Genomic DNA, 13,799 nt, shown 5'->3' on the forward strand with positions numbered 1-13,799 from the left:
ATTATACTTCATTACTGGATTTTATCCCCAGAGTTATAGCCCCAGAAATTCTCTCTTCAGGCTGGGGAGGGTGGCTCATGTCTGTAATCCTAGCACTTTGGGAGGCTGAGGCAGGAGGATCGTCTGAGCCCCAGGAGTTGAAGACCAGCCTGAGCAACATAGTGAGAACATAGTGAGACTCTATCTCTTTTTTTAAAAAAAAAAGAAAAAAAGAAAGCAATCCTTCCTTCATTGGCTCCTGAGTCTCTGGTTATCCCTACCTTTGGCAATTCTTCTGTCCTGTGGTTTGAGATTTCAGATGTCTCCTAATTTTGCAAAAGGAGGATACTATATTTCTCTTTTTTGTTTTCTTTACTGTTCTGAGAGGAGAAGGAGAAAATACCACACTGGCAGTCTCTGCCTACGATACCCTTGTCCTCCAAATAAGCCAGTCATACAAGGACCTATCTGAACACTGGAGGATAATCACAAGTCCATTTATCATTTAACCCCCATATTTTCTGTAGATGTCAGATCACTGAATTGGGGCTCTATCCTTGGAGTTGCCTTTCAGACTGTTAACAAAAAAAAAAAAAAAAAAAAGCTGGCCGGGCGCGGTGGCTCAAGCCTGTAATCCCAGCACTTTGGGAGGCCGAGACGGGCGGATCACGAGGTTAGGAGATCAAGACCATCCTGGCTAACACGGTGAAACCCCGTCTCTATTAAGAAATACAAAAAACTAGCCGGGCGAGGTGGCGGGCGCCTGTAGTCCCAGCTACTCGGGAGGCTGAGGCCGGAGAATGGCGTGAACCTGGGAGGCGGAGCTTGCAGTGAGCTGAGATCCAGCCACTGCACTCCAGCCTGGGCGGCAGAGTGAGACTCCGTCTCAAAAAAAAAAAAAAAAAAAAAAAAAAGCTAATCTGTGGGAGAAGTACACAATTGGGTATCCCTAACCCAAAATCCATAATAAGCCAAAATCTGAAACTGTTTGAGCACTGACATGACGCTCAAAGGAAATGTTCATTGAAGCATTTCTGCTTTTGGGATTAGGGATGCTGAGTCAGTAAGTATATAATTCCAAAATCTGAAACACTTCTCATCCAGAACGGTTTAGATAAGGTATACTCAACCTGTAATATGGTGATTAAGACAGCAGACTAGGGAGCACTTTCTGAATGACCTTACTCCCTTTGACTGTTTTTGGTATGTGTAAGTGAGTCACTATGAACCTGTCAATGTTAAATATTCAAACTGGATTTTTTTTGTTGTCGTTTGTTTTTGTTTTGGAGACAGCATCTCACTCTGTCACTCAGGCTGAATCACAACTTGATGCCCATCTATAGTCCCAGGTACTCAGGAGTCTGAGGTGGGAGGATACCTTGAACCCCAGAGGTCAAGGTTGCAATGGCGCGATCACAGCTCACTGCAGCCTTAACCTCTGGGCTTCAAGCTATCCTCCCGTCTCAGCCTCCTGAGTACCTGGGACTATAGGTGTATGGCAAGATGCCTGGTTAATTGTTTTATTTTTAGTAGAGACTGGGCCTTGCCATGTTGCTCAGGCTGGTCACAAATTTCTGGGCTCAAGCAGTCCTCCTGCCTCAGCTCCCAAAGTGCTAGGGCTGTGTGATTCTCTGCTCCCAGCCTCAAAATGTTTTAGTCAAAGTCTCTTTCTTTTGCTCCCGGTGCCCCAAATTGGGCTAGTGAGAACCCCTTTGAACTGGCTCAGATGTCTTTTTTTTGAGACCCTCTCATCTGTTGCCCAGGCTGGAGTGCAGTGGCACAGTCTCAGCTCACTGTAACCTCTGCCTCCTGGGCTCTCAAGTGATCCTCCTGCTACGGCCTCCCAAGTAGCTGAGACTACAGGTATGTGCTACCACGCCCAGCTAATTTTTATATTTTTAGTAGAGGTGGAATTTCGCCATGTTGCCCAGGTCAGTCTTGAACTCTTGGACTTAAGCAATCTGCCTGCCTTGGCCTCCCAAAGTGCTGGGATTACAAGCATGAGCCACTGTACTGGGCCTGGCCCAAGTTTCCTTTTGATGACTCCCGTTAACCTTTGAGTACTTTATTCTTTTTGATACATGATGTATCAGGCTTTCTCCTGTTTTTTTTTTTTTTTTTTCTTTCAAGTTTTCAAATCAGCCATTTCTCCTTGGTTCTTTTTAGTGGAGAGTAGTATTTGTAACCCAAGTTCTGGGTGTTAAAAGTGTTCATTGTTTCTGGTGTGTAATTGCTTTTGGGCTCTTTCTGGCGACAGAGGTACTCAGTATAGTAAAGATAGTCATGTTTTCCTGCTGATATTTTCCTCTTTATTTGTTTATTTTATTTTATTTATTTTTTTGAGACAAACTCTTGCTCTGTCACCCAGGCTAGAGTGCAGTGGTACAATCTCAGCTCACTGCAACCTCTGCCTCCCAGGTTCAAGCGATTCTTCTCCCTCAGCCTCTGGAGTAGTTGGGACTATAGACATGTACACTGCACCTGGTTAATTTTGTATTTTTAGTAGAGATGGGGTTTTAGCATGTTGGCCAGGCTGGTCTCGAACTCGATCCACCTACCTCAGCCTCCCATAATGCTGGGATTACAGACCTGAGCGACCACATGTTTTAAAATCTTACGTTAATTAAAAATTTTTGGCTGGGCACGTTGATTCACACCTGTAATCCCAGCACCACTGAGGCGGGTGGATCACGAGGTCAAGAGATCAAGACCATCTTGGCCAACATGGTGAAACCCTGTCTCTGCTAAAAATAGAAAAATTAGCCAGTCGTGGTGGCACGCTCCTGTAGTCCCTGCTACTCAGGAGGCTGAGGCAGGAGAATTGCCTCTACCTGGGAGGCAGAGGTTGCAGTCAGTTGAGATAATGCCACTGCACTCCAACCTAGCAACAGAGTGAGACTCCGTCTCAAGAAAACAATTTTTTTTTTCGCTCCTTCACTGGTAATGGACACATATTGGTATTTACAGATGAAATTTAACATTAGAGTTGTTTTTTGGTTTTTGGTTTTTGGTTTTTTTTTTTTTGCTTTCTAAGGTTTTATACTCATTCATTACTTTATGATGGGGTTACAGTCTGAGAAATGAATGGGCAGTTTTGACATGCAAACATCGTAAGAGTATGCTTACACAAACTAGATGGTGTCGCCTGCTACACACCAAGGCTATGGTGCTCTAACTATTGCTCTTAGTTTGTAAACCTATACAGCCTGTGACTATACTGAATACTATAGGCAGTTGTAACACTATGGTATTTGTATATCTAAATACAGAAAAGGTACAGTAAAAATACAGTGGAAAAGATTTTAAAAAGGGGCACCTGTATCACTTGTCCATCTGACATAAATTAGCCTCTTACTTTTTGTAGATTACTACTAACAAGTGGCGCAATCTCGGCTCACTGCAAGCTCCGCCTCCCAGGTTCACGCCATTCTCCTGCCTCAGCCTCCCGAGTAGCTGGGACTACAGGCGCCCGCCGCTGCGCCCGGCTAATTTTTTCTATTTTTAGTAGAGACGGGGTTTCACCATGGTCTCGATCTCCTGACCTTGTGATCCACCCGCCTCGGCCTCCCAAAGTGCTGGGATTACAGGCGTGAGCCACCGCGCCACTGCACTCCAGCCTGGGCAACAGAGCAAGACTCCGTCTCAAAAAAAAAAAAAAAAAGAATACTGAGTAACTAACTTCACGGTTCTTTTTGTCCTCCAGCTAGATCCCACTAACCAGAGTGGCAACGGGTTTGAATGTCACTTGAAGTGATTCTTTTTATTTTATTTTATTGGAGACAGAGTCTCACTCTGTCACCCAGGCTGGAGTGCAGTGGTGTGATCACAGCTCACTTTAGCCTTGGCTTAAGCAGTCCTCGGTGTGAGCTGCCGCCTGTGGCCTCCCCTCTGATTTGAATATCCAGCTTTGTTGTGTTGTCAAATTTTCTTGCCAGTGTTGCCATTTCAGTAGCTTGCTACCAATTAATTTGGCATCCTCTGTTGATTTCCCTTCCAATCCTGAAGCAGTCATAACTGTAACATTTTATCATTTTAGGAATGTTCCTACATTTGCTAAGGAATGATGTAAAATTGGGGGGAAGGTCCTTGCTTCAAAAGTCATAGTTTAAGCTGCTGTTAATCACAGTTGTCTCTGATATTTCTTCAGGAAATTTGTCAAAAACTTATAGCGTGTAAATTTATAGTATATTTTCAGATCTATCCACAGTTAAGTGCAATTATTTTGTTTTTAATTTTTTATGTAGACAAGGTCTTACTCTGTGCCCCAGGCTGGAGTGCAGTGGCGCAGTCATCGCTCACTGTAACCTTGACTTCCTGGGCACAAGCTGTCCTCCAGCCTTGGCGTCCCCCGAAAGCACTGTGTCTACAGGTGTGAGCCACCACACCTGACCTGAAGTGCAGTTATTATGATGATATTAACTCAAGTCCGTTTTGGAGTGTTGATTAACTATATTAAGGATACTAAGAACAACTAAGGGTTAATTTCTTCAGTTTGTGGTACAAATTGATGGCTTTTAAAACGAGACAAACTCAGTGCGCCTTTTGCCTCATTGGTGTGATTAAAGACCAAGTATTGGTTTAACTCTGAACTTCATAGACCTATGAAAAAGTATGACTTGCAGGACTGTAACCTAGCAAAAGATCGTAAATGACCTTTCCTGTCTGCATTGTGTCTTTATTATCTTTTCAGTAGGCCAACTTTGTCTATCCAGCACCCACCATCTGCAGCAATCAGTATTCAGCGTCCTGCCCAGTCACGAGATGTCACAACAAGAATCACACTACCATCTCACCCTGCATTAGGGACGCCAAAACAGCAGCTTCATACAATGGCTCAGGTAAAACCAAAGGTGGAGAACCACCTGTGTACTTGGTTGGGTAAAACCAAAAGTGGGCAAAGTGTGCTGAGGGCCTGGCAGTATTGAAGACATTGATTGTGTTTACCTGGGATGCAGTGGATAATGTTCTTATAACTGTGTTGTGGGGTTTCCCTCATAGAAAACGATCTTCAGTACTGGCACCCCAGTGGCTGCAGCCACAGTAGCACCTATTTTGGCAACCAACACCATTCCTTCAGCGACTACAGCCGGTAAGTCCATAACCCACTTCTTCCTTCTACCGGGGAAAGAGAAGGCAAGTGTGGTGGGTTAATTTTTCATTTCTCACCTTCAGTCAGAGAAAAACAATGGGCTAGAAAAATTATCTTAACTTTTTCCAAGAGTTTTCCCAGGTTTTTGAGAATCTGTAATGTGTGCAGAGAAGTTCTTGTTAAAGAATTTCCTTTTTTCCCCTATTTCAGGATCTGTGTCCCACACGCAGGCTCCCACCAGTACCATTGTTACCATGACGGTGCCCTCCCATTCCTCCCATGCTACTGCTGTCACCACCTCGAACATCCCCGTCGGTAAGTGGCATGCTGCCTTTGACAGAAGCTCACACGGAGTGCTGTAGCCCCTCTGACTAGGCCTTCATGGTGATGGCTAGTTTGATTTTTACAATTGTTGATTTCCTTTTTTTTTGCCTTGAGTCTCACTCTGTTGTCCAAGCTGGAGTGCAGTGGTGCGATCTCAGCTCACTGCAACCGCCACCTCCCAGATTCAAGCAATTCTCCTGCCCCAGCCTCCCAAGTAGCTGGGACTACAGGCATGTGCCACCATATCTGGCTAATTTTTTTGTATTTTTAGTAGAGACGGGGTTTCGCTATGTTGGCCAGATTGGTCTTGACCTCGTGATCCACCTGCCTCAGCCTCCCAGAGTACTGGGATTACAGGCATGAGCCACTGTGCCCGGCCCCAGTTGTTGATTTTCAAAGCAACACTGAATATGACTTGTAATATTATGTGTCATGCAGACTTGGCATTGATGGTAGCAAAAAAAGAGTATAACAATTCTTGAGTACTTAAACTTTAGTTTTGTGTGCTTTCTCATCAAACTATACCTTTTATAAAAATAAGCAATACTGACATAGACAAAAACAACAGGAAAAGCAAAGATCTGGAATGAGGAAAACTTGTAGACTTTGACAGATTGTTCAGGGAAAGTTCTCAGTGACACAACAGTGGGAAGAACACCAAAGCTCAGGTGTGTTCCCCAGGTTTTCATCTGAGTGCTGCCCTGCCACATCACGCCCATCCTAGAATGTCTTCTAGGCTTTCTTTATTCTCTAAGTATATGTATACTCTGAATTATTTTTAAAATCCCTGGAAAGTTTCTGGCAGTCCAACTTCAGTCATCGAGATCAGGGGTTTGCACACTTTCTATAAATATTTCAGGCTTTGCAGACCACATAGGTGTGTGTCGCCCCTGCTCAACTCTGTGTCATGAAAGTAGCCGCGGACAGTATGTAAACAGACCGTGCGCCAAGGAGACTCTGCTTATGGATGGAGAAATTTGATTTCTTTCTTTTTTTTTTTTTTAAGAGATAAGGTCTTGCTGTCATCCAGGCTTGAGTACAGTGGCATAGTCATAGCTTACTGTAACTGGGGCTCAAGCTATCCCCCCACCGCAGCTCCCCATTAGCTGGGACTACAGGTACCTGCCACCATACTCGGCTAATTTTTTTGTTTTTTTGAGATGGAGTCTCATTCTGTCGCCCAGGTTGGAGTGCAGTGGCATGTTCTCCACTTACTGCAACCTCCGCCTCCCGGGTTCAAGCAATTCTCCTGTCTCAGCCTCCTGACTAGCTGGGATTACAGGCATGTGCCACCACGTCTGGCTAATTTTTGTATTTTCAGTAGAGACGGGGCTTCAGCATATTCATCAGTCTGGTCTTGAACTCCTGACCTCATGATCTGCCTGTCTCGGCCTCCCAAAATTCTGGGATGACAGGTGTGAGCCACCATGCCTGGCCTCTGGCTAATTTTTAAAAATTTTTTGTAGACTGGGAGCAGTGGCTCACACCTGTCATCCCAGCACTTTGGGAGGCTGAGGCAGGGGGATCACTTGAGGTCAGGAGTTCGAGACCAGTCTGACCAACATGGTGAAACCCCATCTCTACTAAAAAAAATACAAAAAAAAAATTGGCTGGGTGTGGTGGCACATGCCTCTGTATTCCCAGCTACTCGGGAGGCTGAGGCAGGAGAATTGCTTGAACCTGGGAGGTGGAGGTCGCAGTGAGCTGAAATTGTGCCACTGCGCTCCAATCTGGGTGACAGAGCAAGACTCCGTCTCAAAAAAAATTTTTATTTATTTATTTTTATTTATTTATTTTTTTTGTGGAAACAAGGTCTTGTTGTGTTACCCAAGCTGCTCTCAAACTGCTGGCGTCAGGGAGTCCTTCCACCCTCAGCCTCTCAGAGTGCTGAGATTATAGGTGTGAGACACTGATCCTGGCCTGAGTTTCATATCGTTTTCATGAGTCACAAAATATTCTTTTGATCCTTTTGCCCTCATCCATTTAAAAGTGTTAACTCATTCTTAGCTCATGAGACAGCAGGCTGGATTGGCCTGTAAACCATAGGTTGCCAACACCTATGCAGGGGACTGATATCTCACTGCCATAGCATCCGAAGCAGGGACTGTGGCCTCCGAGGCAGAACACAGCTTTCATTAGCCTGCCAGCTACAGGCTTTATTAATAGTTTCTAGTTTTGTCTCTGCCTTGCTTTTATAGTGAAGAGCATGTCATCTTATTGTTCTCTACTCTCAAAAGATACATACAGGACAGCTGCCATAGCATCCACTTAGAGCTAAGACTGGTTTTTGTGAAGAGGACACCCTGACATACTGGTGACTGGACATAAAGTGTGGGTTCCGGCCTCTCTGAGCAAACTTTGAAGCCCATTTTCTGGAATAATGGTAGTACCCAGGAAGTCCCTACTTCTGTTGTAGGGTGACCGGCCTATACCAGCCCTTAAATGGGTGCTCAGCCCCACAGAAGTCCTTTAGCACAGAGGGTGCTGCTACTGGGTCTTTTCTGCATCGCTCCTCACTATGACTTGCCATTGGAGAGACCAAATTTTTTCCATAACCTTCTGAATTTAGTTCATATTTGTCAAAAGAAGTTTGTTTTGTTTGTATCTGTTTAGCATTACCACACTTGTTGAAAAAGGTAGTAAATTGTCCATATTGCCATTTCAGCCCATTTCCTTCCTCTGCCTGCGTCGTCAGCTCTCCTGAGTGCTATCATGGCAAGCCAAGCCCTGAGACACTTAATGTTTATCAAGGCAGGAGCCTCACTCGGGTATTTGAATCTATGATCGAAAGACCAGTAAAGAGGGGCCGTTGTGGCCCAGAGGGACTGTCTAGTTTCCTCCTGACCCTCCACCTTGAAGAATTTTTTAGAGATTGGTTCTTGTGAATGTCCTGTCTTCCTAAGAGACCCCACTGTGGAAGCAGACTCACTAAAAAGTACCAGGAGACATAGATACGCGTGTTCCTACGTTCCATGGGGTTTATGGTCATTTTGTTTTTCTCTTTTATGCTAACCCCGATATTTCTGTATTATAATAGGATCTCTCCAGGAAAGGTAGCTCAGTTGAGAAGGGAAACCTGATAAAACCCTAGACCACTGATTTTCAAGTTGGGAAGTAGAACATACATATTAAAATCACCTAAGTGACTTTTTCCAAGTGAGCTTGCCCTCTCCAGGTGATATTAAATACAAATTCAGCTATTCTTACTAGGAATATGTTGGCTCAGAAAAAAAGCCTGCTAAATCACAAGTATAAGGTTTTTGCCTCTATTCCAATAGAATACCATTCTTATTTTCTCCATGTTCTGGTGAACATATGATCATGTTCTCAGAATTATAGAAAGTGAAATCTGGTGATCACATTATTCAGAAAATAGGGATAAGTTTTGGAGATAACGTTATGACAGACTCAATGTTTTCTGTATTATATAGTTCCTTGGTTTTTATTTAATTATTGAGAATGTATGACTTTTTTTTTTTTTTTTTTTTGAGATGGAGTATCACTCTGTCGTGCAGGCTGGAGTGCAGTGGCCTGATCTCAGCTCACTGCAACTCCCAGGTTCAAGTGATTCTCCTGCCTCAGCCTTCTGAGTATCTGGGATCACAGGCATGCACCACCACGCCCGGCTGATTTTTGTCTTTTTAGTAGAAACAGGGTTTCACCATGTTGGCCAGGCTGGTCTCAAACTCCTGACCTCAGATGATCCGCCTGCCTTGGCCTCCTGAAGTGTTGGGATTACAGGCATGAGCCACTGCACCCAGCCTGTATGGCTTTTTAAATTAGAAAACAAGTAAAGATGTAAATGAATGGCTGAGTGGTGAGGTGTGTCTGGTTAACAACCACCGGTTAGCTACTCTGTCACATGGCAGCTTCATTCCTACTGGAAGCATCATTTTCTCCTACCTTTCATGGGGCTCAGTGATAAAACAAGGCTTAGTTGCCCCCTCCTCACCATCCCCACTGCTTACCTCCCTGATGGATAACCCTGTCATGCCAGCTTCTCTTTGCGTTGGCCAATAGATACAATCTTGAGTGGTCAGATGGGCATTCCTGCTATCACCCTGCAAAAACTTCTCCATCTGCCTCCCGTGGGAGCTGGCTGGCATCGCAGTGGGTCTTTGTAGCTTGGCGTTGTTGTTAAATGCTCTGCATTTAGGGTAATGCGTTGGCATCCTCCTAGTCTAGTCTCTTTGTTAATGTGCCTGTCACTGGTGTAACTTGGGTTTTTACACAGATAGAAGCTGTCCCTCTGTATCTCTGAGATGGATCACGGCTTTTCTTTCTGAATGCCCAGGCATACTGTTGATAGATAGGGCTATAAAGAATAGTGTCAAGTATGTTCTAGTTCAGCTATACCTTCCAAACAAAATTGGATGCAAGTTTTAAAGGAGTACACATTTGGAGCCTCAGATTGAATTTGAAAACTCTGTGGTCATTGATTTTGATTTTGCTCTAAAGTTTTATATAAAATTGTAGGACATTCAAAGGACCTTAGAAATTATTAAGTGATCTAAAGAAGGGATCCTTATAGGTAAAGAAATAGACTTGGGAATTAAAGTGGTCTTCTCATTGCTAATTAGCTACATTTTATAATTATCTATGGACCCAGAGTGGAATCTAAGGGTTGTTGTTGTTTTTTTCCATTTTTTAATCCAAAATTGTGTGTGTTCATTTATTTATTTATTTTGAGACGGGTCTCAGTCTGTGAGTGAGGCTGGAGTATAGTGGTGCAGTCATGGCTCACTGTAGCCTTGAACTCCTGAACTCAAGTTATCCTCCAGCCCCAGCCTCCCACAGTGCTGAGATGACAGATGTGAACCACCGCGCCTGGCCTGTTTACTTTTTAAGCAGTTTAATCCTTTCAAAAACAGGTCCAGGTTGAGAGAAAAGAGCCTGGTCACTTCTGTCTTTGTTTAAGTATTAATGTTGAACCCTGCTTTAATAACAGTAGGAATATATCAGTGAATGTAGAATTGAAATAATTCTGTTGAACTTTGTACTTATTGTTCATTTTTTATTTTGATTAAAAGTCCAGGCTTTAATTGTTTGCTTTCCTAAGATTGCTGCTAGCCAAGAATGTTTTGACATGCCAAAAAAAAGTGTAGCGTGGTCATGGAATTGGCGCTTACTGTTTGCAGCCAAGGTGGTGCCCCAGCAGATCACACACACTTCTCCTCGGATCCAGCCAGACTACCCTGCCGAGAGGAGCAGCCTGATTCCCATCTCCGGACATCGGGCCTCTCCCAATCCTGTGGCCATGGAAACCCGAAGCGACAACAGGTAGGAGGCCACGTGTCAGCTCTTCTGCCTCACTGTGTCACTAATCATTCTGCTTTATCATCATGAAACAAAATATCCCACAAATACGGCCTGTATGTATTACTCATGCTTTCAGATTTTCCCCCGAAAGTAACTCTTCGTATAGTTCCTTTTTTATGTGCGATGTTTTTCAAGCCAGTCTCCTTTTGACGGATGTTTTCCTAGTATCCATTTTTTTTGGTTTTGTGTGTTTAATATTTTTTGGCCATTTTGAGAGTAAGGGCTATAGCATTATGCCCGTTTATCCATCAGTACCTGCATTTGTAGCACAGAAGAGTAAAGACGTATGTGACGTCACCGCGGTACAGCTATCTGAACGGACGCCGAGCTCTCCCTTCTCTTTGACTCATGGGTGTTTTTGAAGAGTGTGGAGAGGCCGGTTGTTTTGGGGAATTTGATACTGTCACATTGTTTCCTCATGGTTACATTCAGGTTATACCAGGTAAGCAGTGTGTCCTTCCCATTGCATCAGAGAGCTCCTGCGGTCTGTTTTCCCCGTATTGGTCATGTTAACATTCATTACTTAGTGAAGGTGATGTTTGCCAGTTTTTTCCTACTGGAAAGGCATGTTTTTCTCCTTTGTAAACAAGTAATCTATATGGAAATATCTGAGTGTAATTATCCTGTTCTCTAGTAAACATTCATTCAATAGTTGTAGATCTATTATTAATTCCTGGCTGAATCAATTACTAATATGATAGTCGCAAAATAGTGAGTTTTTCTAACGCGTTGTCTATATACGTTAGCTGGCATTCTGATGTAAAGAGACTTTCTCTTACCCACCCCCATTTATTTTTTATGTTGAGCATTTTACTGTTTTTTAATCGGCTCAGGCTTGTAGATTTGCTTTTATTCATTAGAATCCATTGCTGTCATCTGTTTTGGTGCTCAGATGATCTCATTTGGTCCTTGGGGGTTCTTTCTGTCTACTTCTGTGGATTTCGCCACGTCCCCTCTGTTCTAGCCTTTCCTTATTTTCCATGACGAGATATTCTAGATTCCCATTGAACTTTATCTGTCTGGCTCTGAAATCTGCTGTTTCTCCAAGGAGCCCTTTGTCATTTACAAACCAAGATCTGGGCATTAGCCCTGCTTGTTGCTATGGGTTGTCATTCTTCCAGGCCCTTTGAGCAGGCAGAGGTAGGAGGTATATAATATTTTAAGAACATTTGAGTTCGTACTGATACCTTTACTTCAACCCCATCGCTTCCCCCATTCCATGTCTGTATCTGCCTCTCCCATAAAGTACCCTATACAGTGTACACAAAGTAATTTCAAAAGCAGATGATTGTTAAGTGTTCTAATTTGATCATTTGTGTCTAGGAATGCTTAGAGATTTTGATGCGTTATATGTCCATCCACCTTGTTGAATACTCCTATTAGCTCTCAATGTTTATAGATTCTCTAAATAATTCTGTAAATTAGCTCTAAATGTTTATGGATTTATAAATTTCCTATGTATATGTTTATTTTGCCTACAAATAAGGACAGTTTGAGGGGAAAGCAAGAGGGTCTTACCATTTTCATTTGTTTTTTTTGTTTTGTTTTTGAGACAGGGTCTTGCTGTGTTGCCCAGGCTGGAGTGCAGTGGCACCATCGTAGCCCACTGCAGTCTTGACTTCTGGGCTCAAATGATCCTCCCACTTCAGCCTCCCAAGTAGCTGGGACTACAGGCACATGCCATCATGCCTGGCTAAGTTTTTTTATTTTTTGTAGAGATGAGGCCTCACACTGTTGCGCAGGCTGTAGTACAGCGGTGCAGTCTCGGCTCACTGCAATCCCTGCCTCCTAGGTTCAAGTGATTCTCATGCCTCAGCCTCCTGAGTAACTGGGATTATAGGCCTGCACCAGCACACCTGGCTAATTTTTGTATTTTTAGTAGAAGACGGAGTTTCGCCATGTTGGCCAGGCTGGTCTTGAACTTTAACCTCAAGTAATCTGCCTGCCTCAGCCTCCCAGAGTGCTCAGGCTGGTCTCGAACTCCTGAGCTCAAGTGACTCACCTGCCTCAGTCTCCCAAAGTGCTGGGATAGCAGGCATGAGCCACTGTGCCTGGCCTACTTCTATTTTCTTAGGCATTTATATCGTGACTAACTATTGACTGCTCTCGAATATTTTTATCTTTTATGTTTTAAATTATTCTCTTTTGATTTTTAAAATTTATCTAAAACATGAATAGACATTCTGATGTTGAAGCATTTCTCTCCCTGTGATAAACTTTATTCGATTATGATGTATTTAACTGTATATGGTACTTAATTCAATTTTATGTAGGATTTTTTGTTGTAGTAGTGAGTTAGATTTGTTTATAATCTTTCTTTTGTCTTATTCTCCTGTTCCAATGTTAGTATCAAGGCTATATTAAGCTTAAAAAATAAACTAGGAGCCAGGTACAGTGACACATGTCTGTAGTCCCAGAATTCAGGCAGCTGAGGCAGGAGGCTTGATTGGACCTAGGAGTTCAAGGTTGTAGTGTGCCATGATTGTGCTGTTGAATAACCACTACGCTCCAGCCTGGGCAACGTAGCAAGACCCTGTCTCTGAAAACATAAAAATAAGTTGGATCTCATTTCTTCTTTCCATTGTTTCTGAAGCAGTTCAGATGAAATTGGGATTATTTATGTATTTTTAGCGAAATTGGCTAGTAAAACCAATTTGAGTTGAGTGTATGTAGTTCATGAGGAGTTGAGCAGGGAAGATTCGATTACTGAGTTTTTGTGAATTGGTTTTCAGACTTACTCTCAAAAATCACCCATAGAATATTATCTGTGGCCGGGCGCGGTGGTTCACGCCTGTAATCCCAGCACTTTGGGAGGCCGAGGCAGGCGGATCACGAGGTCAGGAGATCGAGACCATCCTGGCTAACCCGGTGAAACCCCGTCTCTACTAAAAAATACAAAAAAACTAGCCAGGCAAGGCGGCGGGCGCCTGTAGTCCCAGCTACTCGGGAGGCTGAGGCAGGAGAATGGCGTAAACCCGGGAGGCGGAGCTTGCAGTGAGCTGAGATCTGGCCACTGCACTCCAGCCTGGGCGACAGAGTGAGACTCCATCTCAAAAAAAAAAAAAAAAAAAAAAAAAAAAAAAAAAAG

At 43.5% G+C, this 13,799-nt stretch overlaps 1 protein-coding gene across 8 annotated transcripts in view; it reads left to right on the forward strand.

Annotated features, from left to right (window-relative positions):
* SAP130 (Sin3A associated protein 130) overlaps window positions 1–13,799 on the forward strand; it is an 84,577-nt gene that overhangs the window by 24,188 nt on the left and 46,590 nt on the right. For 6 of the 8 annotated variants that reach the window (XM_025404786.1, XM_025404791.1, XM_025404789.1 and 3 more), the window contains exons 8-11: window positions 4,670–4,817; window positions 4,978–5,068; window positions 5,279–5,383; window positions 10,531–10,672. In XM_025404786.1, coding sequence (XP_025260571.1) covers window positions 4,670–4,817; window positions 4,978–5,068; window positions 5,279–5,383; window positions 10,531–10,672 — 486 coding nt within the window. The remainder of the gene's footprint in view (window positions 1–4,669; window positions 4,818–4,977; window positions 5,069–5,278; window positions 5,384–10,530; window positions 10,673–13,799) is intronic. The other 2 variants (XM_025404788.1, XM_025404785.1) reach the window with 1 other exon arrangement.

Source organism: Theropithecus gelada, chromosome 12 (assembly GCF_003255815.1).
Source record: "Theropithecus gelada isolate Dixy chromosome 12, Tgel_1.0, whole genome shotgun sequence".
Classification (NCBI taxonomy): Eukaryota; Metazoa; Chordata; class Mammalia; order Primates; family Cercopithecidae; genus Theropithecus; species Theropithecus gelada.